The sequence below is a fragment of the Mandrillus leucophaeus genome, unplaced genomic scaffold, assembly GCF_000951045.1.
Source record: "Mandrillus leucophaeus isolate KB7577 unplaced genomic scaffold, Mleu.le_1.0 Scaffold175, whole genome shotgun sequence".
Lineage (NCBI taxonomy): Eukaryota > Metazoa > Chordata > Mammalia > Primates > Cercopithecidae > Mandrillus > Mandrillus leucophaeus.
The window spans coordinates 2004924-2030691 of record NW_012101754.1 but is presented as its reverse complement, the minus strand read 5'-3'; the positions used below and the strand labels follow the sequence as shown (position 1 = coordinate 2030691).

Genomic DNA, 25768 nt, shown 5'->3' with positions numbered 1-25768 from the left:
TACCCCCTTCCTCTTGTAACCAGCAATGCGGCACAGAGAGGTCTGTGAAGTAACCCCGAGAACTTTGCCAAAACAAGAAGCAGGAAGGTTACCTTATTGTCAAAAAGATCAGTCCATTTAGTAGTTTCCCAAAATGTTTCTGCCAGAGAATCCAAAGGACTTTCTCCTTCTTCCTCCTTTCCTTCTGCATCAGTGGAAATGGCTCCATCTTGAGCCTGGGTGTGAAGAAGATGGTCTGCCAGGGCACAACCTTTCCTACAAAGGGCATCTACGAGGGTGGATTTTTGTTTGTCCATGTCACTGTACAGCAAATTAAAAAATATTTCAGATATCAGTAAACTGTCTTTAAAATTAAATTCTTATCTGAACTTAAATTCATGTATTCTTTTGCTTAAGATTTATAATGCAGAAATACTGTATATCCAGGTACATATGCTTGTATTGTACATCAAATAAGATGCCTTATTAATAAACATCAAATGAGCTACTATATTACACATATAGATTAAACGAGTTAGGGTAGCTGCACTTTGTTGAAACAGAATGCCAGAAGCAACAGAGTTGAAAGGTTAATCACTATTCTAAATTCTTTTAGCTATATAACTCTTAATGAGGTCAATGTCTTCTGAGTTTTCAGATTTCTTATAGACAGCAATCATTACATATTTGTCTATGTGTATACACAGAGGTCATGTCTTAAAACTTTCAGTTCATGACTAGGACAACCAAATATAATGCTTTACTCTGAATGTGCCAGCAACTGTCTCAGCATTTTAACACGTTAATTCATTCACATTCAAACCATTCTGAGTAAGAGAGACTATTAATTACTGCCACGTTGCAAAGGAGGAAACTCAGGCCCAAAGAGACTATGCTATTTGTTCAAGGTCCTCCACTTAGGAAGTGGCAGATCCAGGATTCTAAGCTTAGCAGTAGAAATCTGTAATCTGTGCTCTTAATCACTATGGCACACTGCCTTGATCCAGGGCAGGCATCTTTGTTTTCTTCAATGCATTCCAAGTGCCTAGGATAATGCCCGGCACAGAATGGAAACTCAATAAATCATTGCTGAATGAAAAACAACAACCACCTACACTCCAGGGGAAAGTGTTAGTCTCTAGAATGTATGCTTATTTGAGGCATTCTGTCCAACTCATGTCAGATACACGTGAAAAAAATGTGGACTAGAAGTACTGAGAAAATGATGATGAGGCACTTAGCTGTGGAACAAACTAACGGCTAAGAGTGACTCTGAAAGACTCAGAGTGAAATGTGTAGCATGTGAAACCTGCCGGGACTATACCATCAATAAGGATCCGCAGTAGGAAAGGCAGCCATCAGCCCAAAAACCTGACAGCTCAAGGGCTCACCCACATTAATCTGTGCACCAAAGAGTCCTGTTAATCTAAGAGGCCGCATGGCAGGGAACATGAATGCTAAGTACCACGGAAAATGCTGTTGCTGAAACATTGCCGGAGACTGGGGTATTCTCAGAGGTTCAAAGCCCATTTGATCTGGTACCTTGAAAGTGAGCAGGGAGGCAACGTGGATAGTAGAGCTGCTGAGAAATTCCTTCAGACTGGCAGAGTTCATCAAAGAGGACAATTACCAACCCCAATACATTTGCAATGTAAATGAAACTATGCCTAAAAGATCCCTCAGTGCTTCTCAGCACAGCATTTCAAAGCTTTAAGAACCAACTTTCACTCCCTTTTTGTGGAGATGTTTCTGGGTACTGCTTGTATACATTGGAATTAAGAAAAGGATTTACAAGTAGACTTTTGGGGCTTCCAAGCTGTGGGGCATCTGCATGGCTTGTCATCGCCTGACCCACCCTCCTTCCCCTCCTCCACTCTTAGATGCCAAGTGCCATCCTTAAATGTCTTCTCAGCAGTCCTTTGTTTATGCCTTCCAACAACCCAAGGTGTCAGGCACAACTACTATCCTGATTTTGTGAAGCAGAAAAGGGGCTTGGAACAGCAATGGGTTGACAAGGCAGGTTTCCACACCCAGGCCAATGCTTGTAGAAGATCGATCAGGGTGGTGGGTAAAAGTTACAGGGAAAGATGGAAACCTTCTTGGAAGGCCGGGGGGTTTTGCAAAAGCTTTGAAAGAGGATTTGGTTGAAGGCAGCCAAATTCTCTTGTCTGGAGCCTGAGAACAAAGGGCAGATAACAATGGAATGTAAAGAAACTTATCAGATAAATCTGTTTACTCCTGTCTCCAAAAACCAACCTTTGATCATTCACTCTACTTGGGGGTCGACAATGTTTATTACCCACAGATTGTGTTTGCTCCAAGCTTTTGTCATTAAATCTGTGCTAAATAAATGTGAACATCGCTGGCTTAGGGGGACTGCTATCTCTCTTCGGCCCCTAGTGCTGGCAGACCCCTAGCCCGCTCTTTCACTGGATACCTGTGCCTGAGTACTCCTTTCCTTTCATCCGTCACTCAGTCAGAGTCTGCAGGACAGACTTGGCAGGTGGTGCCCCGTGTGAGGAACGCTGCAATGGATCACAATGGAACCCTCAAAAATGAAGGTGAAGAGACTGCACAGTCAGTAAGTCACTGGTGCCCGCTTGGGATTTCCAAGTTCGAGGGACTTGTTCAGGCTAGGGTTTCATCATGGGGCAACAGTTATCAGCTCAACAGCAACAGTATATAAAACTATTGAAACAGCTGCTTAAAGCTAGTGGAGCCTCGTTTTCACAGGCTCAATTAAGGGACCTAATGCAAACTGTTGTTTCCCATAACCCATGGTTCCTGGAAGAAGGTACGCTAGACATAGAGCTCTGGGAACAAGTCGGGAGAAATCCTAAACATCATGCACAAGGGCAACAGGTCCCAGTAACATCTCTAAGGTTACAGGTCTTAGTTAGGGCTGCTTTGGTCCCACGGTACACAGAAGAGCCTACAAAGGGAAGGGAGGAGGAGCCATCATCTACCTTACCACCTCCTCCTTCTCCCTCAGCCCCGCTGTTACAGGGCAAAAATAACAAAGACAGAATGGAGGTTTTGCCTGAGCTCCCTCCTCCAATAAATTGGAGAAAAGACAAGGAATATGCTATAGCTATGGGACCCTGTCTTAGGCAAGTGGCATTAGAAGGGGAGCTCTTGGCCTGCCTGGTAATGCAAAATCGACAAGGCAATTAGGTGTATGAACCGTTAGTTTTAATGCTTAAAAAGACATAAGGAAAAGCATAAAAAAACAAAAACAAAAACAAAAAACAGAGCTGCTAGCCCATTTACAAGAGGGTTGAGGTCACTCTGCAGATCTCTAATAATGTTATTAGAGATCCACTGTTACTCCTCCCCTATCCCTGACGAGGTTCTCTCAAAATCTTATTTGGGTAGAACAGTGACCTTTAAAGGGAGAGAAGTTACAAAGAGCCCATGAATCAGCTGAGGAACAATTAAAAGCCAGCCATATACAACCGTCAAACAGCACTTGGAATTCGCCTATTTCTGTCATTCCCAGAAAGTCTGGCAAATGGAGACTTTTGCATGACTTATGGGCTATCAATGCTAATTTGCAAGCTATGAGGCCCCTTCAACAGGGCCTCCCTTCCCCAGCGGCGATTCCTATAGATTGGCCTATAGTCTTATTGACTTTATTGACTTAAAAGACTGCTTTTATACTATTCCCCTTGCAGAACAGGACAGAGAAAAATTTGTGTTTACAATAGCAGTTATCAATAGAGGCCAGCTCGCCAATTTCATTGGAAAGTACTTCCTCAAGGAATATTGTGTCAGTATCAGGTAAATCAGGCTTTGCTCCCCAGTAGAAAAGACTTGCCTAATTGCAAGATTATTAATTTTATGGATGATATTTTACTAGCAGCTCCAACAGAGCCAGTACTTTTAAGTTTATATGCCTCTGTCGTAAAGAATACACAGTTAAGAGGTTTAATCATAGCACTTGAAAAAGTACAATTGTCTTCTCCTTGGAAATATCTTGGAAACATTCTAACTTACCGGTCAGTAAGACCTTAAAAAGTTAAATTAAATACTAACAACTTACACACCTTAAATGATTATCAGAAATTACTAGGCGATATTAACTGGCTTCGCTCCACCTTGCGCATAACTACTGATACATTACAAAACCTGCTTTCTATCCTAAAGGGCAATACAGCCCTAGACTCTCCCACGTATTTAACTCCTGCAGCAAAAAGGGAAATTGAGGAAATACAGCATGCTATTTTTCAGAGGCAACTGGATTGCACAGACCCACAATATTCAATATTCAGTTCAATTGTTTGTTTTTCCTACTAAGCATTCCCCAACAGGATTAAATAGGACAGATGTCCACAGGGCTATGCTTCCTAAAATGGGTTTTTTGCTCACACACCGGAACTAAAACTCTATCTCCCTATATCCAACTAGTTAGTAAAGTCGTCTATTTAGGCTGCAGATGATGCCATCAGTTGCTAGGTTATGACCTTGATGTCATCAGAATTCCTTTAAGTAAAAAGCAATTCGAGGTAGTCTTGCCCTTATCTCTAGACCTGCAAATAGTACTCTCTGATTATACAGGCCATATAGAGCATGCCCTTCCTGCTGATAAACTACTTCAGTTCTTATCTTGTACTCCTGTAGCTATGCCTACAAAAGTGGTTCACCCTCACCATACCTAATGCTTTAATGCTTTTTACTGACGGCTCTGGTAAAAAATGGGAAAGTGGCTATTTGGTGGAGACTGCGCAATTCCCTCATTCGTTCTGGATTTAATAACACTCAGAGAGCTGAGGTTGGAGCCTTAATATTGGCCCTGGAGACCTTTTCTGCTCAGTCTATCAATATTGTTAGTGACTCTGTTTACTCTGTTTGTTTATTGCAAAACCTTGAAACAGCCCTCATTAAGTCCACTCTTGAGCCCACCCTGTGTGTAGTTTTTCTTTGATCTCAGCAATTGGTGGATCAACGTACACATCCTAGTTTTATTACACACATTCGGGCCCACAGCTCACTGCCTGGCCCCCTAGCTTATGGCAATGATCAAGCAGATCCGCAGATTATGATGTCACTGCTTGACCAAGCCACCCATTCGCATCAACGTTTCCACCAAAATTGGAGAAAATTATCTAACCAATTTCAACTTACCCAAAGACTAAACACATTATCCTGCAATGCCCAAACTGCCAGCTCACAGGCACGTCTGCTCCTTTAACAGCTGTTAACCCTAAAGAACTAGATCCTAATCAGCTATGGCAAACTGATGTTACACATGTCCCTAAATTCGGAAAACTAAGATATGTACATGTATCTGTTGATACCAATTCTCACCTAATCAGCACACATGCTCTTCCTGCAAAGTCTGCCTAATATGTTATTAAACATCTTCTTTTAACTTTTGCATTTATGGAGTGGCCCACAAAAATTAAAACTGATAATGGTCCAGCTTATGCCAGCTCAACATTTCAGCAATTTTGTCACACGTGGAACATCCAATATTCCACAGGCATCCCTTACAACCCCCAAGGACAGGCCATAGTAGAACGTGTCCAATCTGCCCTTAAAAATACGCTCAGAAAACAACAACAACAACAAAGGAATATGAGTAAGGACCCTGCAACACCACTGGCACAAGCCTTATTTATCCTTACTTTGTAAATCTAAATGATAAATTTCAATCAGCTATAGAAAAGCACTTTGCTAAAACCTCTCAAGACATTAAACCCTGCAGTTTTATGGAAAGATATAAACAGTAATGTATGGTGTGGTTCAAATGAATTGTTAACGTTGGGAAGAAGATATGCTTGTGTTCACACCCCCTCAGGTCCTCTCTGGATTCCAGCATGAGGCATCAAACCATACCATAGCATGGCTAGGACCCAATCTGGTACCAGAAATGAATAAAATGACCCTGCAGGACCCATAGCCCTGGATGATGCGGCTTCTTCAGATGACACAAGCCCCGGACATTACCTGGGGGATGCTGAAGAAGAAAACTCAGGAGGCTAAGCGAATCCTGCTCTAGACATAGATATCATTCACTCCAGATAATCTGTTCCTTGCTATACCTTCTGCTGTACACTGCAACTCTCATAGGGTATTAAACCTTTGTATTCTCTCACTCTGCCTGCAACCCGTACCTGCTACCTCTACTGGGCTCATCTCTTAGATTTGCCTTTCTTCTGCCCTGTTACCTGGGCAGACACCACCTTCCCAGGCTCTAATAATGTAACTGCTTGGCTGGAAGGGGTTAATACACCCCCAGTGGGGTTCCTTAGTAACAGCACACATTGGACTGAGGTGCCAAGAAAAACTACACATCACTCCTTGATTGGAAAAGCATGTTACTGATTATACTCATGTTTGTCTTATATTATTTACTAATTCTAGGAATGTAAAGCTGGAATACAAGCAGTAATCACTATGCCAGACAAACTGGTTACTGCACACATCTGTACTCTTCAATCAACAAAACCTGATGCAAAAAACAGAAAAGGGGGAGATGTAGGACACCAGTCAGGGTGGTGGGTAAAAGTGAGAAGGAAAGATGCAAACCTTCTTGGAAGGTTGGGAGGTCTCACAAAAGCTTCGAAAGAGGATTTGACCGAAGGCAGCCAAATTCTCTTATCTGGAGCCAGAGAGCAAAGGGCAGATAACAAGGGAATGTAAAGGAACTTATCTAGATAACTTTGTTTACTCCTGTCTCCAAAAACCAATCTTTGATCATTTGCATGCAGGACTGCTCTCTGCTTGGGGGGTCGACAATGTTTATTACCCACAAATTGTGTTTGCTCCATGCCTTTGTCATTAAATCTCTAATAAATAAATGTGAGCATCACTGGCTTAGGGGGACTACTAACTCTCTTCGGCCCCTAGTGCTGGCAGTCCCCTAGCCCGCTCTTTCACTGGATACCTGTGTCTGAGTACTCCTTTCATCCGTCGCTCGGCCAGAGTCTGCAGGGCAGACTCGGCAAATGCTGCCTGATGGATCCTGGCTGCCCAGAGAAGGGCTGGAATGATGCAGAAATCAGAAGGCAACCTGGAGGTGACATAGGTAATCTGCATTTGTCAGACCTGGGTTAAATTAGCCGTAAGAGCCCTTTCTATTTTAGCATCCTCTGATCATGTACTCTAAGCTACATATCTAGAGTATTCCTTTCCTCTCCTTAGGTTGTGTACTGACTGGCTGAGATTGAATACCTTTTTAATACATGAGGCTTTTTCCACTCAGGAGAAAGTCAGCTTTTCTTTCTACAGGTTTTTACAATTTGAAATATTTATTAAAAAATACTTGTATTTCATTATCTCTTAATAATTTCCTATCTGGCAATTTCATCTTCTATATTAGATGGTAAGTTTCCTAAAAGTAGAGACTATTTTGTTCATTTTTTAAGTCCCAGTCAGTGATGCCTTACATGAAGTATTTGCTCAATAAATACCTTGAAATCAAATTAACAAAAAGTTAATATCATTTTTAAGATTAGAAAATGGCATTTTATAATATTTGATGTTAGTGATTTAAGAGAAAGCAATTTTGCATGGAAATGAGAAATTAATGCTTAAGTTGGCTGCTACTTGCCCACAGATGACATCTGTAAGAAATGTTAAGTATTTCTTGATAGCATCTTGTAAAATATTTCAACTCTGAAAATTGTCTTCTGTCCAAACACAACCTGGCCAGAGTCTATTTCAGTCAGGCCAAAGCAAAGGCCTGGAGAGAAATTCTTTAATTACAAGGATAGACAAGTTGACCCAGTGTTGCTAAAAACTTAAAGCAGCTCCACTCTCAGCATTTTTACAAAGTTTTATGGCTTCTTTCTAGTTTTATCCCGGCTTATTTCCAATAGCCATGATAGTCAGTGTCTAGTAATCTCCAAAGAGTAGAAATTAAAAAAAAAAGAGATTAAAAACAGTGATTAAAAAAGACCAATAACAAAATAAAACTAATTTTGTATTAGTTTATGGCTCACTGTAATCCGAGATTGAGTTTCCTCTGTGGATGGTAAAATTGAGAAAACCATATGTGTTATTTCATGTAATATCTGAGTTTGAGAAAATCATATTATTTTCACAAAGTATAAAAAATAACAAAAGCTAGAAAGTATATGGGATAGTTAATGGCAGGGGCTGCAGAGAGCTCAAGGAAGACTCAAAATGGGCCATTCTTTTTTAGCAACTGGTTATCACTGGTGATCTGCAGAAGACAGTTTTAAAGTGACCAAGGCCAGCCTCCTCTTATAATAAGATGAACAATGATCACCCTGAGACAGAAAGGAACACAATGAGGATGTGTGGGAGGCAGATGATGCTCCTTTTTCTGTGAGATAATAATGAGTTATGTTAACTTTCTCAAGAAGGCAGTAAGAATATACAGAGAAAAGAAAGGGCATGGGCTGTGGAGGCAGACCCTGATTTGACTATGTGCTTTCCAACGTCCTAGCAGTGGCAACTGGGCCAAGTCATCTAACCCCTCTGAACTTCAGTTTTCTCTTCCTTAAAAGGGGGATACAAAGGCCTCTGCCTTTCATGTTGTTTGGAAGACTAAATTTAAATAAAACAATGTATTTAAAATGCCCTCAATAGTCCCTTGTATATAATCGGCACTTAATAAATGGCGGCTGTATTTTCTATTATTAACAACAACAACAAAATGGCAATGGTTTGAGACTACTCTTTTGAAAAATATGAAAAGGTAATAACAGTGGCCAAAGAACTAATTTTAAATACATTCTATCCCACTTGCAAATTATTGCTTGTAAGATTCATAAGATCCTATAGTGTCAATATAAATGATATAATGAAAAGAATTCTAGCAGTTTAGAATCCAACTATTTTATGTAGAAAAAAATACTAAAACTGATAAAATTTTTAAGGAAAATTTAGTATTTTCAGGCAGCCTGAATAGTTTTGGTTAATTAGTTATAATAACCACAAAAGAATCAGGATATTTCTACTAGTTAACGATCTTGTTATGTTGAAAATGAACCAAAGTGATAAACAAGTAACTGACATTGGAAGAGCTACCATGAGGTGATGGTTTAAGAGTTCATGGAAGGGTGAAAGTGACCAAATGGTAGCTTGGTTCAGAGTCACTGGACCATTATATCAACATATGGAAATCACACTCCTGCATGGAAGGAACCACACCAACCACTCATAAACCCAGGGAAGCTTCTCTATTTACACACAGCATTAGGTTTTCTAAAGGCAAAACTCTAAATTCTTTCCTTCTATTCTCCCTAAGTAATACTATAAAGCCAGTTTCATAAAAGTTGCCAGATAGTTTTACCTAATTTTATTTTTTATCATTTATTTCACTACAAACCAAATATTGGGTTTTTCATGTTATTGGACAATAAACATTTTAAAAATTAATTTTACAGTGTTAATTTTTGTCTTCCTGATATGGTCCAATTCACATAAACCCTCTCAAGTGGTTGGACTGCTTGATCACAGATACTCATATCTCTCCACCTTGACAGTACTTAATAGCAGAGAAGGCAAACTACTTTTCTTCGGCTTTTAAAAAGATTGGACAAAATTATTTTAAAATTTCTAAGGAGAGAGTATCCAAATAGTGATAATTCCCATTATAAGGATATAACAAACATCAGAAAAGCAATATTCTCTATATTATTAGTCCCTACTTTTAAAACAAGTTAACTAAGAAATGAGATGCAAGAAAGATTATTTACTGGTTAGGTACTTTTTTATAGTAGCTGCATCAGGCCTGGGATCAGTCTTCATCGCAATATAAACTGCTAGGGCTGTTTGATCTATATGAGAAATAACAGCATTTGCCGCGTCAACAATTTCATTAAGTCTTTTCATTCGTTCCTGGAGATGAAAAAAGAAGTAATAAAAAATAGGTACATCAATCAGCATATGAAAGAAATTACACTTCTGCTGTCTCAACCATGAGAGCTACAACTGCAATGTGAGTAAACTACATAATTGAACCCAGGGGGCTCCATGCTCTCTCCTAATGTAATTTTTCTAATTGCTGATATCTATAAAACTTGAGCTCAGATGTATAATAAAAATACCTTATTTACATTCCCTGCTGGAGTACAATGGTAAAAGTAAGCAAAATATAAACTTCATAAAAATGTAAAGTTTTCTTTTTTTTTTTTTTTTTAACAAAAGTAACTCCTTTTCTATATTTCTTAAGATTCTAGAAATGTGATTGGCTATTGTTATTACTCAAGTTGCACACTACCTGAAAACAGGGAGAAAAAAAAAAAAAAAACCCTAGCTGATGAAACCAGTTCTTTCTGATCCATCATGAAAAACACAAAGATGACAGTAAACATTATAATCAACAGTCTAACTGTGATTACCATGATGTTCCCAACAATTTGCCTCTTTCTTGTTAAAGTGTTTTAAGAAATCTCCTTTAAACACCCTTTGGTTCACTCTGAACCCTTGATGAGTTTTATCTTGATTAGGACAGCACTTTTCCACTGCTTTGATGACTAATGAGAACTGGTTCATCTCATCACAGGCTAGAACTACAGCCAACTCTCACAAATGGGAGTCATTAACAAAGTTAATGCAAAGTAGGAATTCTTTCAGCGAAGGTGTTCAGATTTCCACCTGGCCAGGATTACTACCTTCTGCCCCTTACCCTTTAGGTTAAGGTAATGAAAACAGTCCTTAGGGTATCTTCTCTATTACTAATCTCACTGACCAAGTATGAGCAAGAATCCTAAACTAAACTCAGAGTAGTGGCTAGGTCTTATAATAACCTTCATGAAAACAGCTTAATACAACATTCAATTTGAGAAAACATGTTTTAGTTAGCAAGAACAAAAGAGAAAGATAATAATGCACTTTTCCTCAAAACACAAACCTTATCTAATTACAAACAAAATAAGATGTATTAGAATGAACATGTCTAACCTTTTCAGCATCCAATTGATGAAGTCGAGCAACGTACAGAGGAAGATAATTAGGATATGTTTCTTTCAATTCGTTATAAATGTCACTAGAATCCAGCCTAAGTATGTAAGAAGGAGATAAATATTTACTTTTTCTTTTAAAAAGAGTATTTCTGTCTTCTCTATTATTTAACATTGCTTGGAAGTTTAAGCCAATAAAATAAGACATTAATCTGAAATGTATAGTCATTGACAAGGATTATCATTATTGGCAGGTAGTATAAATGGTTAACTAGAAAACAAAATAAATCAAACTGGGCTGGGTGCAGTGGCTCACAAGGTCAAGAGATCAAGACCATCCTGGCCAACATGGTGAAACTCCATCTCTACTAAAAACACAAAAATTAGCTGGGTGTGGTGGCACACGCCTGTAGTCCCAGCTACTCGAGAGGCTGAGGCAGGAGAATCACTTGAACCTGGGAGGCGGAGGTTGCGGTGAGCTGAGATTGAGCCACTGCACTCCAGCCTGGTGACAGAGTGAGATTCCATCTCAAAGAAAACAAAAACAAAAAATAAAATAAATAAAAACTGAAAATTATTTCAATTAAGAGTTCAATAAGATATCCAAATAAAAATATGCATCAATAGCTTTCTTACATACCAGCTATCATATTTATTTAAAAGGAAGAAAAGCACATTCACAAATAGCTAGAAAGATGAAAAGATTTAAAAATGTCTAAGATCTATTAAACTCTTCTGAAAATTCTAAAAAAAATAAAAATTTAAACTTTTCTGAAAATTCTAAAGTCTTGAATGAATACAGTTATTCTACATTCCCTGATGCAGAGGCTGAATAACATTCTCAATTCTACCTGATTATATGTATCAGGATAAAAACAAATTAACATACAAATGGTAAGTAACTAGCACCAGAAGTGGGTAACTTACATTAAAGTCACTTACTATATTAACAAAACTCCATAGTAGCATAAAAATAAGGTTGACTGGGATTTTGATACTCTAACTAACTTTCTATGAAAATAAATTTAACTTGTAGACAACAAAATTTACACTAATTCTTAGTACAAAAAAAATTAAGTCCTGTTTTTCTCTTTTCCCTAACAATTATACAAGGGCAAAATCAGCACTTTCATTTTACATGTTAAAACTACTGCACCTTAATTATAAATTTTTTTTTTTTCCAAAAAACGTTCTAAGGTTTTTTAAGTTTTGTAAGGGAATGGTAATAATTTTTTGCTGTTTTCTTCTAAAACACCTATTAGGTAAACCTTTTCAATTTTTTCTCCACACAATTTTCCCATTTTAAGTGTAAATTTCAATGTTTTCCAGCATAGTAACAGATATATGCAACTATCACAACAGTCAACTTTAAAATATTTTTCATCAATACAAAAAGAAATGGCCATACCCTTTAGCTATCAGATCTCCCCAGCCTCCCCAGCACTAAGCAACCACTAATCTACTTTCTGTCTCTACAGAAAATTTCCTCATTCTGGACATTTAATATGAATAGAATCATATTAATACAAGGTCTTTTGTGACTGGCTACTACCACTTAACATACTATTTTCAAGGTTCATTCATGTTGGAGCCTGTATTAATCCTATTCATGGCTGAAGAGGAGTCCCCTGTATGGATACATCACATTTTGTTTGTCTATTCATCAGCTGATGGATATTCCACCTTTCGGCCATTATGAATAATGCTGCTATAAACTGTCATGAACATGTTTTTGTGTGAATATAGGTTTTTATTTTCCTTAGGTATATACCTGGGAGTGGAACTGCTGGGCCATATGGAAACTAAGCTTAATCATTTGAAGAGCAGTCAGATTGCTTTCCAAAAAGTCTGCATCATTTTTGTATTCTTTACCATCAATGTCTGAGGATTCTGCCTTGTCCACATACTTGCCAAAACTCATCATCTGACTTTGTGATTCTAGCCATCCTAGTGTGAAGTTCTATTTCATTGTGATTTTTATGTGCGTTTCCCTGAAGACTACTGATTTTGAGCATCTTTTCATGCACTTACTGGTCATTTGTATATCTTTATAGAAATATCTATTCAGATTCTTCACCCATTTAAAAAATTGGGCCATTTGCCTTTGTATTACAAAATTGTAGGAATTACTTATGTATTCTGGGGGCTGGGTGTGGAGGTGGCTCATGCCTGTAACCCCAACACTATGGGAAGCTGAAGCAGGAGGATTACTTGAGGCCAGGAGTTCGACTAGCTTGGGCCACACAGTGAGATTCCATCCCCTAAAAAAATTAGCTGGGCGTGGTGGCGTGCACTTGTAGTCCTAGCTATTTGGGAGGCTGAAGTGGGAAGATCCCTTGAGCCCAGGGGTTCAAGGCTGCAGTGAGTTATGATCGTGCCACTGCAGTCCAGCCTGGGTGGCAGAGTGAGAGAGACCCTGCCTCAAAATATTAAAAAAAGAAAGGTCAGCATTCTTTACATATTCTGCATACAAGTTCCTTAAAAATATATAACTTGCAAATAGGCCTTTTTTTGCACTTTCTTGATGCTATGCTTTGAAGCACAAAAGCTTTTAATCTTGATTAAGTCCAAATTATCTATTTTTTTCTTATGTTACTTATGCTTTTGGTATCTTTAAAAATTGTTTGCCAAATGTAAGGTCATGAAAGTTTACCACTATGTCCTCATTGAGGAGTTTTATAGTTTCAGCTCTCTGATACATTTTGAGTTAACTTGTATACATGATGTGAGGCAAGGGTCCAACTTCATTCTTTTCACATATGGCTATCCAATCCCAGCATCCTTTGCTGAAAATACTATCCTTTCCTCATTAAATGGTCTTTGCATCAGCACCCTTGCCAAAAATAAAAATCAGCTGACCATAGACACATGGTTTTATTTCTGGACTCTTAATTCTATTCCATTAATCTATATATGTCTTACCCTTGTGCCAGTATAACACTGTCTTGTTTACTGTTGCTCTGTATTTAAGTTTTGGAATCAGGAAGTGTGAGCCCAACTTTGTTCTTAATTTTCAAGATTGTCTGGCTATTCTGAGTCTCAGGGAATCACATACGACTTTTAGAATCAGCTTGTTAATTTCTATAAGAAGTCTTCAAGGATTCTGATGGGAATTCAACTGAATCGTTCGATCAATATGAAGAGTAGTGTAATGATATTAAATCTACTAGTCCACAGACATGGAATACCTTTTCCATTTACTCAGGTCTTTTAAATTTCTTTCAACAATGTTTTATAGCTTTGATGTGTAATTCTTACATCTCTTTTGCTAAACATATTCCGACACATTTTATTTTTTTCAATGTTATTGTAAATGGGATTCTCTTAATTTCCTGTTAACTTTAAATTATTGATATATTTGGACTTAGGTCTTCGATTTGATTTTTTGTTTTTGACGTATCCTATGTCTTTTTTTGTTCCACTGTTCCTCCTTTACAGCTTTCTTTTGTATTAAGTGAATATTTTTAAATGAACATTTAAATTTATTTAATGATTTTTTTCAGTTTATTTTTAGTTTTCCTTAGTGGTTGCTCTAAGGCTTACCATATACATCTTAACTTATAAGAATCAGCTTCAGATTTTTCCTAGCTTAATTTCAGTGAGATATAGAAATGTTATCCATTTATAGCTCTACTCCCCTCTCCTTCCTTGTGTAGTATTATTCTATCTGTTGTATCTATTACTGTTATACACCAATCAATTGTTATAATAATTACTTTACTATCTGCAGTCATTTCTTTAGCCCAATACAGTTTTGCTCCTTTGTGCTATCAGTAAATATATATTACAGAATATTACATTTAAATATTACATAGGCCTAATATATACACAACATTCATAGAAGAGCTTTTTAAATTAGTTAACAGGAAAAAAAGGAGAACTTCATGCTTTTATAATTCCATAATAATTAACTTTACCAGCATTTCTTTCCCCACTCTCACCGATGTAGATTCAAATTACTGCCTGAGATCACCTGCTTTCAGGTTGAAGAACCTCTTTTAGTACTTCTTACAAGGTGGGTTTGCTAGCAACAAATTCTCTGGTTTACCTGGGAGTTTTTTATTTCATTTTCATTTTTAAAGGATAGTTTTGCTGGATATAGGATTATTGGTTGAGACTTCGAGTACTCAGAATCCCACTGCTATCTGACCTCTACTGTTTCTGCTCAGAAGTCAGTTGTTAACCTTACTAGTATTTCTTTATAAGTGATGAGGAGTTTTGTCTTGCTCCTTTCAAGATCTTCTCCTTATCTTTGACTTTCAGTATTTTTAACACGCTATGTCTATTTGTGGATTTCTTTCCATTTACTTCGAGTTCATTGAGTTCCCTGGATATGTAGGTTAATATCTTTCAAAAAATATGGGGTGTTTCCAGCCATTATTTCACTGGATATATTTTTGCTTTCTCTCTGTTCTCCTGGTACTCCTGTTCCATGGATCTTGGTGCACTAATGGTATCCCACATTTCTCTGAGGCTCTGCTCTGTTCATTTTTTTTCATTCCTTTTTTCCCCGTTTTGGAGAGAACCCTTAGGTACATGGACCTCTCTATCTTCTGTTGCAAATGAAGTCAATTCCTTCAGGAAGAAATTGGGAGCTGTCAGTTTTATGAACTCCTGAGGCCCCACTGGCAAAATCACTAAGCCCAAGCTCTGGAACAGGGAGTGGAAGAATGGCATGTTTTTCTTTGAGTCACACGCCCACTTAAGGAGCTTAGCACTCTCCTGTGGTCTTCTCAGCTTGCCTCGTGTGCTATGGAACCACAGCCTCCTGGATATTAGGGCCCCAGTGTTCCCAACAGTACCTCACAAGTAAGGGTTAGCAGAAGAAGAGAGTCCCCACCTTTTGACAGCACTCAGCAGGAACTGAGCCGCTGCAACTGGCAGTGGGTCAGGATGAGAAATGATGACATCCTGCTTCTCCAAGGAGGAAAGCCTTTCCTCCCCCAGGAGCTGGAGCTCCTGAAGGCAAGATCGGAAGTCAAGTTTCTGGCTCACTGAACTGCGAGAGGAAAGGGAGGCAGTGGTCTTGGTTCAAATATCACAGACTCTTGCTTTTCTTAACCAATTTTTGTAGGTATTTTTGAATAGATGTTTCTTCATTTGCTGTATGTCCTTTGGACCATTTCCAGGGGCTTTTAAAAGTTGTTTTGTTTTGTTTTTAAATAATTTTCACTAGTTTTACTGGGGACCAGCATCATGGGTCTCCTCAGGCTGTCATGCCAGAAGACAATCTCTGCAATTTCACTTTTGAAGAATTTATATTTTATTGTCAACTGTTTACGACATCCTAAAATCAGGCAGAGACCGACCTGAAGACTTTGACTTCCAGTGGAGATACAACGTAGTTTTAAGTGGGAAAGGTATATTTGCATGTGAACTGACATTACAATGGTTCAATCTCTGGGAAGTATTTTCACATCATGATGACTTCTATTCCCTCTAAAACCATGTAACCGCAAGGATGCATACATAATCAGCTAAAAAGGATTCCCATAAAATACCAGCAGTAAAAGAAATATTGCACAACAGATGGAAAAAGCAACTGATTTGACTACATAGAATAAATTTCAAGTAGAAAGTAAGCCCAAAGTCAAAGAGTAAACTAGAGTAAAATCTGTGCCAAGTGCAGAAAAGCATTAATATCTTTCATGTAAAAAGTTTTAATCAACCAGAAACATCTAATGTCTCAACAGGAAAAAAAGGTGAAGAATACGCTCAACTGTCAGAAGCTACACTAATAATGAATGATACCATCTAAAAAGCTCTCCTTTAATAATAACTAGAGATGTAATTTAAGACAGCAGTAATGGCCCGCTTTTGCATTGAGTAGTAGCACACATACATGGCTAGATGAGTGTAAATTATTGTACTCATCTCAGAAGGCAATCTGGCAAAATACAGCAAGACGATTTTTACTTTTAAGATGCCACATGATGGAAATTTTAAAAAATCACCTTTATGTATAAAAATGTTTATCACAGCATCAGGAAGAAAAGCTATAAATATATATATGCAAAATAAAACGTTTAAATACATTATGTTGCATCCATAGAACCATATACAACACAGACATTACAAATGGTATTTCACAGGGCTGTTAAATCATAATAAAAAAAGTAACTGAAAAATGGAAACTAATTTTATCCACACTGCTACATGTACAAACACAGAAGAAAAAAATAATATGAGGACAATGACTATTTATGAATTGTGGGCAAAAGTGATTTTTCTTTTTTATACTTTCCAATATAATTATCTTCCAAGAACAAATTAGAGTGATTAAAATAAAAATTAAAACATTTAATCACAAAATTACAAATTTATAATTTAAATAAATTACACATTTATATAAAAAGAGGAAAATTTAAAAGCACCTATAATCCTATCATCTGCTGTTAACATTTTAAAATACGGTCTATGTATATATACACAATATTGTTATAGTTGAGAAAACAGAACTAAACATTTAAAGAATTAAAATACATTTAAAAACCTACTTTGTCATCCACTGAATTTTAAGATCTCGTAATGCTTCAGTAAACTCTTCTTTCAAATCTTTCTCTTTTTCTGAATCTTTTTCCTTATCTTTGCTGCCGTTCTTAGTCTTTGTTGGTGGAGGTATTAAGTAGTAATGAACAGGGATTACATCCTACGAATGTGGAGAGAGCTTCTTAGATTAATATGCTTTATTTTACATATGTCAAAATCATCTTCAATAGCTACATGTCATGTAACATGGGCTGCACCTGAGTAGTACTACACTGTATTCTAGATTCTAAGGGTCACAATACACCAAAAATTCCAATCTCTGGTCACAGTAATTTTCTCACAAACTGATGCTGAGTACTGATACTTCAAATATCTCCTTTAAAATAAAAGAGAGAAGAACCCACTTTTCTCCATTTGAGTATATTTGGTATTCTTGGCTTTACTTGGCAGACAGATGACAAAAGTACACTAACCTTTCACATTTTAAATCTGAGAAGAGGATGAAATAAGTCCAAAGTAAAAAAAGATCCTCTAAGTAAATTTTAGGGGACATTTACACCTTCATTAAACCAACAGGACTTACTGAGTCCCCGCGACGTGCCAGGTAATGCTCGAATAGGTAAAGAACACACCAGATGCTGACATCTGATATGAAGAAAACAAAACAGAATAAAAGGATAGAGTGACTGTCAGGTAACAAGGGGGAGCCGATGTACACAAAGTGGCTACGGAAAGCCACTCTGAAGAGGTAATATCTTATGCAAACGACCCTAAATGAACAAGGAGAAGATGAGCAAGTGTAAAGACCTGAGCTGGGTATAAAGCAAGCACAGCTGTATCTTCTGAGAAAGCAGGCGGCAGCCAACTTAAGTAGGGCTTGAGAGAATATGGTTTAAAAAAGAAAAGAAAAAATACCATATATAGTATTCTAAGCGCACTAAGAAGCATACCAGAAGAGTTTTACAAAAGACAGTGACATGATTAAAGATTTCTGCTTTTTGTTTAATGACTCTAGTTCCTGTATGGATGAAAATTTTGGTTTGTGTTCTATTTGGAAAATAGATTATAGAGGGTAAGCGTGGAGGCAGGAAAACAACAAGTTAGGAAACAAACCTAGGAAACCCTACGCTGCGCCTTAGACTAAAAACAAAATTGGAGAAAATGAACAGATTTGAGATCTTTAAAGGTAGAACCAATGCGTTTGCCGACAATGCTGAAAAATATGTAGATGAATAAGATTAGGGATGGAGAATGGAAAAAGCAGCTCTGTGAGTGAGAAAGGGAAAACAAAAGGCACCTGGGATCATGGAAGCCTTGAGGAAAAACCAGCAAGAAGGAAAATGATCAACTGCCCACCTAGCTGAGAGGCAGTGTACGATGAAGTAGGAAGGAACTGAAAACCTGGCAGCACAGAGCCTGCTGACCCCCCTGGACAAGAACAGTGTCAGGGGACAGTGGAACAGTCCAGGCCAGAGAAGACAGAGATGAAAAGAGAATGGAAGTCAATACGTCTGTGGGTCTTTTGAGAAGTTTTGCTTTGAAGACAGCAGCAGAGAAATGGAGAGTAACTATATTTATTTTATTCACAGATAAATCTTGACTTGTGAAAGGTAAAGCATTATTTGGGAAATGAAATCACATGCTATATCTGCTAGATTTGTTTTTGGCACAATAACTGGGTGTCCTTAATTAAGCCATTATTTATTAAGTCAGTTCCTCAATTTCTATCTTTGGGTTTGTATTTAAAATGGTGCTAAATTAAAATACTATATTCATTTTAATTAACAAAGTTCATAAAATTGAAACAAATGTTACCAAAAAGACATTCACTGAAAAAGCTTTACTCTGGTTGAGTAAAAAAATAATATTGCAAGTCCCCACCTCCCTGTAAATAGGATGTTTAGGAGCATATACTACACAAATATTCCCATTTTAACAATTTTCACAAATAAACACAATTTCAGGGTATAAAATGATGTAACAGTAAACCAGGAACTATGGTTGTAGTTCTAACAGTATTCCAACACAAAATAATAACTGCTATCTCCATACTGATTCATTTAAAGCACAGAAAACCACTTTGACGTCAGATATAACCATATAAATCCATTCGTAGCCACTGGCTGTCATTCTCCCTCTGAGGTCAGGGAGTCAGAACCTGTAAACAAAGTCCTTATGTGAAACATGAGACTGGGAAAAGGAAACAGGTCTACTGCTTGGGCTAGCTCTTTCAGGACCCAGCTGCCTGTCCTTCTCCTCTCCTTCTCAAGGTTCACTCTCTGGGCAGGCACTGCCCTGAGCAAAGCCAAGGTAAGCGCAAAATCTGAGCTGATCTTCTACCAGCAAGTTCTTATGAAAACAGACTGCATCCGTGTCATCAGTACAGTAAAGACAACACATCTAGGAATTGAAGGGGCTAAGTGGCCTCCAATATTTACTTTCTGTTAATATAGCTCCATTTTCCATGGAATTGAGCTTCTCTGCCACCCACTGTGCTAGAATGAGCGGTCTCCAGTCTTTCTCCCTGAGCTTCCCGCACCTCCTCGCTGTATGAGGGAGAGAGGTCTGCTGCTCTTAGGGAGGCAGCCTGTATGCTGTGAGGCACTTCCTCCTCAGACTCAGAGATATGTGCTATTGTTTTAGTACAGAACAGAGAAAAGAGAATTGAATTTAAAATGAGCCATCTTTAAAATTAATTTAGGATTTACAATGAACTCTAACAAAGACCTATCAGAAGTAGGAAAAAAGATATCCTAGCAACCTTAAACTATCATTAAAAGCAAAAAAGAGACAAAGAAAGTTTATGATGAATTATCTCACGGAAACAAAAATCAAGGTTTTGTAATCAGCATTTTACGTATTAAATATATCAAATTAACTATAAAAGTTAGTGTAATCCTACAAGATGTTTCAGGACAGGGAATTTTTTTATTAGTAAAAATTATAAACCTGGTAGTTTTAATTTCTAATCAAAAGAAAAATGGCGCTATTTGTCACTTGCTGTATCACAATAATTTCTTTGTGCCAATATTAATATTTTTATGACAATTCTCAAGGGGTTAACATAGTATCAATTTAATAGAAATAATTTTGTACCTTTAATCTTGAGAAATCTTGATTATGGTTTAAAGAGACAGTCAAGAAGAATCTTCAGAGCAGAAATGCTATGAAGATTTCTCTACAGTACATATTTAATGGTTACGTTTAGAAAAAAAGCATTCCAGCTACTCACGAAGTATTTCAACAGTGTTCAAACTGAACAGTGTTATTTAGAAAGTCAAACTCACCTGCCAAACCAATAACTACTCTCTGGGCAACACAATGCACTGTAAGTTAAATTGTGGTTCCAAATAGCAATTTCTTTAGTTCTTAAAATTATTAGTAACTGAATATTCAAAATTTTAAAAGCTTCACATAAGCCATTTTAAAGATGTATATCATATTTGAGTGCTATTTATGATCTGTTAAAAGTGACAATATTCAGGCTGGGTGCAGTGGCTCATGTCTGTAATTCCAGCACTTTGGGAGGCTGAGCCAGTAGGATTGTCTGAGGCCAGGAGTTTTAGACCACCTTGGGCAATAAGACCTCTCTCTACGAAAAGTAAAACTTAGCCAGGCATAGTGGCACATGCCTGTAGTCCCAGCCACTCCAGGGAGGCTGAGGTGGGAAGATCGCTTGAGCCCAGGAGCTGGAGGCAACAGTGAGCTACGATTGTGCCACTGTAATCTAGCCTGGAGTGTAGAGTGAGACTCTTTAAAAAAAAAACAAAAAGAGTATATTATTGCATTTTACAAGGAATTTTAAAAAGGGTGACATACTTTTTCAAATCAAGTCACTGAAACCCAGAGAAAAAATCTATTAAGAATTATATACAAAATGCTATTTATCTTCATCAACCGGGAATTATACATGTATTTTTTTCTTCGTAATGTGACTGTAAAACTGTAATATTAATTATTTCTAAAATAAGAGCTTTATTGTGTACTTGCATTGAAGACAGAAAGGAAGAAGCAGAGATAACTCTAGCTGCTAAGTTCTTCAAATGAAGCTTTACTAATCATCAAGTAAATGCCTTTCTATTCATTCAATGTTTTCCTAACTATACAACCTAATTCAGACAAAATCTACCAAAACTTGCGAAAGGTCAACTAAAATAAGAAAAATAATTGCTATGGCTTTCATGGTAAGTGCCTTCTATTTTTAATAGATTCCTAGAGTACCTTTTCCTTGTTCTCTAAAGCAGTGACTTGCAAACTATTTTCACAATGTTCCAAAGATATACACATTAATACATAAAATGAAATTACAATTTTATGAGTCTGATGAACTGACATTTCCTATTTTTAAAAAAATGTTGTTTTTATCCCATTACATGGCCCCCAAATCGGTCAAGACACCCAGGTGAGAAATACTGATCTTTAGATCTTTCTCCAGAAAGATGATTCCTAGTTATCTGTATTTTGTTTGGACAAATTATTTACTATTATGTAATAATATGGACATTTCAGAAGACATCTTAATAAAGGAATTTAAGCTGTTTACAGAATGGTGATTCCCCAATTCCATATCACTATGAAATAAGAAATATAAAGTTATCTTTTGTTTATACATTAGGACATTACTGATTTTCCCACTGTAAATCTTTCTGTTTAAAAGGAAATCATGAAAATGCTGAATGATGTAGCAGGTCTTCACCAGAAAGCGTATTAAATATGCAGTCTCTTTCTCACACACACACACACACACACACACACACACACACACACACATATATGTTTGTTTGTTTTGAGACAGGGTCTCACTCTGTGGCCCAGACTGAAGTGCAGTGGTGCAATCTCACCTCACTGCAGCCTCCGCCTCCCAGGCTCAAGCGATCTTTCCACCTCAGCCTCCCATAGAGTAGCTGGGACTATAACTGTGTGCCACCATGCCTGGCTAATTTTTGTATTTTTTTGTAGAGATAGGGTTTCACCATGTTGCCCAGGCTGGTTTCAAACCCCTGAGCTCAAGGGATCTGCCCAACTTGGCCTCCCAAAGTGCTGGAATTATAGGCATAAGTCACTGTGCCTGGCCCTAAAATATATTTTTAGCAGAAATTTTCTTTTCTGAGTTAAATCTGGCCCCAGCAGTAAATCAAAGATTGCTTAATATGCTGCAGAGAGGCTGATCAGACCACTTAGTAGCGATGGCCTTAAACTCTGCTCTTAGCGTAAGCTTTAATTGTCAGTGAACAGTCCTTATTTCTGTTCCTGCTACGCCCATCGCTCTTTCTTGTTTCTGTTCTTTCAGAACCAGAATTGATACAAGAGCAGGGAATAAAGTTCACTTTAAAAAGCTGCAACATTTTATTAATCAAATCACCCAATTTAAAAGTGCTTTTAGACTTTAAAAATAATTAAGCGCTTTAGCTTATATGGCTAAAAAAAAAAAAACTATCACATCCATCTCTCTGTAAAATTGTAAATATGAAAAATTTCAAATATTGTTACTTGTTATCATATCTGTAGCAAGAAATGAATAGCATTAAAATGTCTGTATACACAGAGAAAATGAGTCTTCCAGGAATTCATGATGGGGGAAAAAAAACCCTTTAGAAAAGCAGTATGTCAACAATGCTTGTAAGTAGAGCTAAGAGCACTATACTTCAGAATGCAAAGAAAGGAAACTAAGGGAGACTTATTTAAAAAAAAAAAAAAAAGGTTTATAATAGTGATAGAAAAAAGTTTAATATGCAAATAAGGCTTTAAGACATCTTTTTTAAGAACTGACAATCAGTACCTTTTTAAATTTTCCTTGTCGTTTTGCTGCAGACTGCCCCTGGGAGTTAGAAGGACATTCTGTAAGAAAACATGCATAATCTACACAGGATGGAGACAGAACCTCTGTCTAATTGTCTTTCAGTTTATGTTCCACCTGTGTCACACCACTTAGAAGGCTCAGGTCTGTGATCAAGATGGCACGCTTTTAAAGAAAGCAACATTGCCACTTTCATTTCTTAAATAAGAAAAAGTACTCAAATATGTTATTACTAAGAGTACCTGTCAACTTATTGAAAAATTTAGTAGATCAAAATCCATTACTTATGAAAGCATTTCTTAAAATAGTAAATTTAGTTGATGATCTAATCTGATTAAAGGGTACCACAACAACCCCACAGCCTATGCATTCCTATAAAAAGCAACAAAGTTACTGTGAAAGTCAAAGTGAAGTAAAAGTTACCTTCCCAACTACCAAAAAACAAGAAATGCTAAACCACTGAGAAAAGATTACGTAAACAATGTGATGGAAGTTACTATGAACTCAACAGCTTTAAGTTACCGCTTTCTCCCAGGAAAGTCTCCCTGGATAAAGAGCTACCATAGTTAACACCACATATTTGTAATTTAATTTCACAATTGTCTCCTAAAACAATATAGCTGGGAAGTAGTAACTATTTCTGAATTGCTAAAAGCCCATTATTTTACTAATAATGCTTTTCTGTTATACTCTTCACAAGTAAACAGACTCTTCAGAAGTGTCATCTGTCATCTGAATGAAAATTCAGAGCTGAAGCCCAACAGCTGAAGCCCAATAGCTGAAGCAGCTATGCTTCCTGTGAAATGAAATCTACAAAAAAGACTACCAGGGTTTCTTAAATCAGTGCATGTATTAATTGCAAATCATTAACTATTGATTTACTTCAGATTATACTAAAGTATTTATGTATAAACAGTATAAACTGAAATGAGACCCAAGAAATGTCAGGGTAGGCAACTTTTTCTAAGCACAAACTTCCCCAATTATGCTTCAATGACAGTAAATAAATGGCCTTTGATTCAATACTGACAATAAAAATATATAATTCTTAAGATATATGAGATCTACTCATTCTGATAACAGCATTTATGTAGCAGGCTTAGCTCTGTAAGAAGTAATAGTAAAGAGAGATACAAAACTGTTAAGAATGACAACTTTTACTGGCATTGAGCTAAAATGATTTTTATGACAAAAGGTGATAGATCTATATAAACACCATTCTCATAATACATTTTTAATGAAAACACAGAAGGAAAAAACAAAAACAGGTAGGTACTTGTAAAATTGTAACATTTATCTCTAAACAACAATAAGAAACATATTTCTAACAAAAAGCATCATTTTGAAATTAAAAAGCAATACCAAAAGAAGTATCTCATATTTTCCTACTTAACCATGTGAAATTCCAATGAGAAAGGTCTGTAGAAGTGTGAAGAAACATGTTTTAGAGTAATAATTGTTCTGACTACTTTTTAAAAGCACCCCAAGATAATCTGATTTATTCCTATGTCCATAATCTTACATTGATTAAATTTCTATAACATGTTCTAATCTTAAACATCATATTTTTTAAAGCCAATTTTGATTTGTATTTATGTGTTTCATGGGAAGTTCAAGTGTATTAGCCACAGGAGGTAAGACAAGTTCAGGGCCTGAGTACTGCTGGCTTGTGAAAAAGAAGCCTAAATATTTCAAAAGTAGTACACATTTTAAAAGACAACTAAATATTAACTGACCTTCACTAGTAACCTGGGAAAAAAGGATTAAATTTTTTTTCCCAAGAGTATCTTCTCTTTTACCCATTCTGAAATGTAGAATTAATTCTTATCTTTAAAGAAATGGAAATTTTGTAATAGGTAATTTCAGTGTTTAAAAAACTAATACTTACAGCTTTCTTTCCTAGTTCAGTCTTTGACAATGTTAAGGATCCTGCAAGATAGCATCCAGGTCCTGCCCCTTTAGGTATTCTAAACAAGAGAATTCAAAGGGAAAAAAAGCAACAAAAGAGAAAGTTTCACAAAGACAAGTAAGGGGAAAAACATGAAAACAATTCCACATTGAATTCATTCCCATAGCTAAGACTTCAAAAATCAAAGGAAGAAATGACTTCAGCCAAAAAAAAAAAATGACAACATACTCCAAATTTAGCCTAGATGTCATAAACTTACATTAAAAGGACTACAGTGTATAAGATGGGCAGTAAGTATAAGCAATGTTATCACTTACTTATCGTCAGGTAAGGAAGTAACAAAGAATGGCTGGTTATATTTGGGTGGTAATGTCAAGTTGCTTGATTTCTTCTTCCCTAGAAGTGCAAAACTATGATTTTCATGAATATCTAAGCTCAAGGTATTAGACAATCTATGAGAAACAATAAATGGAAGGTCTTTAAGGCGTTCCAAATCACTGATTTGCTCATGGCGAATTTGCAGTCGAATTGTATAATCTCCTTTCTCCAGTTTCAAAGAATACTAAAAAAGAAAAACAACATTTGGGAAAAGTTAAGTTTAACCAAGTCAATGGAAATCACTGAAAGAGGATACAGTGAAAGTTGCCATTCACAGACTGGCTTATAATATGTGAGGTACAGTGCAAGGCACTATCCAGACTTTCATATACACACAAA

The 25768-nt window shown here is 36.8% G+C and overlaps 1 protein-coding gene across 3 annotated transcripts in view; it reads right to left on the bottom strand.

Annotated features, from left to right (window-relative positions):
• Window positions 1-25768, bottom strand: part of TPP2 (tripeptidyl peptidase II) — an 83062-nt gene that overhangs the window by 4583 nt on the left and 52711 nt on the right. For 2 of the 3 annotated variants that reach the window (XM_011977225.1, XM_011977222.1), the window contains exons 22-27: window positions 25369-25613; window positions 25031-25109; window positions 17354-17505; window positions 10858-10954; window positions 9662-9792; window positions 93-300 (exon numbers count right to left, since the gene is read on the bottom strand). In XM_011977225.1, coding sequence (XP_011832615.1) covers window positions 93-300; window positions 9662-9792; window positions 10858-10954; window positions 17354-17505; window positions 25031-25109; window positions 25369-25613 — 912 coding nt within the window. Of the gene's footprint in view, window positions 1-92; window positions 301-9661; window positions 9793-10857; window positions 10955-17353; window positions 17506-23124; window positions 23164-25030; window positions 25110-25368; window positions 25614-25768 lie in introns of all 3 variants that reach the window. The other variant, XM_011977224.1, reaches the window with a different exon arrangement.